General features: G+C 38.1%; 1 protein-coding gene across 1 annotated transcript in view; it reads left to right on the top strand.

Moving 5' to 3' along the window:
- Positions 1 to 322: 322 nt before the first annotated feature.
- Positions 323 to 2,629, top strand: part of LOC103581523 (fatty acid desaturase 2-like protein FADS2P1) — a 12,670-nt gene continuing 10,363 nt past the window's right edge. The window contains exon 1 of the mRNA XM_008563340.1: positions 323 to 364. Coding sequence (XP_008561562.1) covers positions 323 to 364 — 42 coding nt within the window. The remainder of the gene's footprint in view (positions 365 to 2,629) is intronic.

Below are 2,629 nucleotides of genomic sequence, written 5' to 3'. Positions count from 1 at the left end.
TTTTTATGATTTTCATTATAAGGAGTTATTTTAGCCTGAAGCTGTGTGTTTCTGGATCAGAGAATTATTTCTTCATCAGAGCCTCTGTTCAATGAGTCACTCTGTGACCCATCAGTGGGGCAAGCTCAAGAAGATCAAATGTCTTATTTTGACTTTGGGGGTGCATGCACAAAATTCCAACAATGAAGGGTTTTTCAGGAGAGAAATCTTTCAGCTAATGAGCCTCTCTTTTTTTCAGGGTCTGTCAGCAAACTGGTGGAATTACCGGCACTTCCAACATCATGTAAAACCAAACATCTATCCCAAAGACCCTGACATTGACATGGGCCCACTTTTTCTGCTTGGAGATTCTCAACCTGTCAAGGTACATTAAGAAACCCTGAGCACTAAAGAAATGCTTTGGGAAGTGAACCCTGAAAGGGCTCACAACTTTGTCTTAGAAAGATCAAGCTGCAGGTTTTGACTTTACACATCTGAGAGCATCGCTTTTTTTAGGTCAAGGATATAGATTTGAAATAACGGATTCTGAATAACAGATTCTGGGGTTGTAAGAATAGAAGAATATTTGCAGTCATGACTCCATGACCTTGAGAGTCATCCAGTCTAACCTCCTAGAGCAGGAAATATGATAACTCATATCACTCTACTTGAGCAATCCCAGGGTCAGACAGGTCCCTGACCAGTGCCTGTCATTATCTGAGGCAACACATGCCGATGTCAGATACTAGAACAAGATAGCTGAGATTGGCAATGATTGTCCAAAGTTTAACTATGAAAAGGAGAAATGTTCACCCAGAAAAGACAGGTCAGTCATTCAATAAGCACTAGATCACGAACATCTGAATATCTCACCAATTCTAGCCCAGTTAGAAGAGACTATTCTATTGTTAGTTAATTTTGGTTCATTTATACATGAACTGCAGCCCAAATGCCTTGTAAGACAGCTAGAGATTCTGCCTCTAATTTGGATTTAACAGAAAAAAGAGGGGAAAAGTTATCTTCAGAATTTCTCAGCTATTGATTTTTTTAGACCTCAAATTAAAACCAGCATGTAAAGGACTATTTAAATTACAAAGTTTTTTTGGGCCAGCCCGTGGCTCACTCGGTAGAATGCGGTGCTGATAACACCAAGGCCCTGGGTTCGGATCCCATATAGGGATGGCCGGTTAGCTCGCTGGCTGAGCGTGGTGCTGATAACACCAAGTCAAGGGTTAAGATCCCCTTACCAGTCATCTTTAAAAAAATAAAAAATAAAAAATAAATTACAAAGTTTTTATTTGGAAGTTTGATATGAAATATTTAGGAGAGAGTCTTCCTTAAACAAAGAAGGTATAAGGATAACCACAGAAAGGTATCTCTTCTCAAAGGGAAATGCTGGGTCCTGAGAACCACACACTTGGACAGAGGTTGCTATCTCTTCCTAGAAAGACTTAGGAGCTGTATAGAAATAAAAGAGTGTAGCTTTGTCCATTGTTGCCTGGGCCTATCTGGTACATAAACCAAAAATTGTGCAACTTTTTGAAAATAAGTTTTCCCAGCTTTGGAAGACTCACCCCCTTCCTCAGCTAAAATAGAAAGCAAAGTCTCTCAATTAGATCCAAAAAAGAGATCACAAATCAGTTGCTTTTGACAGTGACTCCACTTTAAAATGTAGTAGTTTCACATCAAAAACACTTCTGATGAGCCCCGAGCTTTTCCTTTCTTCCCTTTTTATTGTCAGTCTTTCTACTTTTTTCAGCCTTACTTTTCAACAAGCATTGATTTAATCTTTTAAGTCCTCTGCTTACATCCTGCAAGACATGGAATCCTCCTTTGGGATGATACTCAAAATCAGTCCATCTAGATTTGTCACATCCCAAGGATTTTTGGCCTATTTCCTTTTCCGTATTTCTCACTACTTAAATATTTGGATGTTCGGAAGTAATTGCAAATACTATTATTACTTTATCATCATGATATTTATTTTTATTTATGACAATAACTGCAGTATCCAAATGAGAAGAAATCTATACATAGGAAGAGAAGATATTAAAGGAATAGAGAATATAAGAGCTAAACACTGTCCACAGTGTTATAACTGAGTGAACACAGAAGAAAATATAGAGTGAGTGTAGATTTCCATTCATTCATTAATTTCTTCAGTAAATATTTATTGAGTATCTGCTAGATACTAGAGATACAACCATTACTTCTATGCCTCCTCTCAAAGCATTTGTGGTCATTTTGCACCAAGCACAAGCCAAATTAACTAAGGGGACTCCTAGAAGATGAATCAAATTCTAAGTCATGAGTGTAATATAATAATTATACTCTTATTACATATAAGAAATAATGAGATATATAGTATCATCATGCCTTAGAAATTGTAAACCACAGCATGAGATCCATGATAAGAACACAAAAGAGAAAAGATGGGACACATAGGAGGGGCCGTGCCTATATTTTTTACCACGTGACCATTCAATAAGTAAATGTTGGATAAGTGAATGGAGATGGAACCTGAGCTTCAAGCAGAATCCTAAATACCACCATTGAAGAAGAGCTAAAAAAAAAAAAAACTCATCAGAAGGGTCACTTTTCAGGGCCGGCCTGGTGGCGCACTGCTACAGTGCGCCGCTTGGGAGCGCGG

The sequence above is a fragment of the Galeopterus variegatus genome, unplaced genomic scaffold, assembly GCF_000696425.1.
Source record: "Galeopterus variegatus unplaced genomic scaffold, G_variegatus-3.0.2 Scaffold13250, whole genome shotgun sequence".
Classification (NCBI taxonomy): Eukaryota; Metazoa; Chordata; class Mammalia; order Dermoptera; family Cynocephalidae; genus Galeopterus; species Galeopterus variegatus.
Note: the sequence above shows the minus strand (reverse complement) of the source record. Positions and strands in the feature narration are given on the sequence as shown.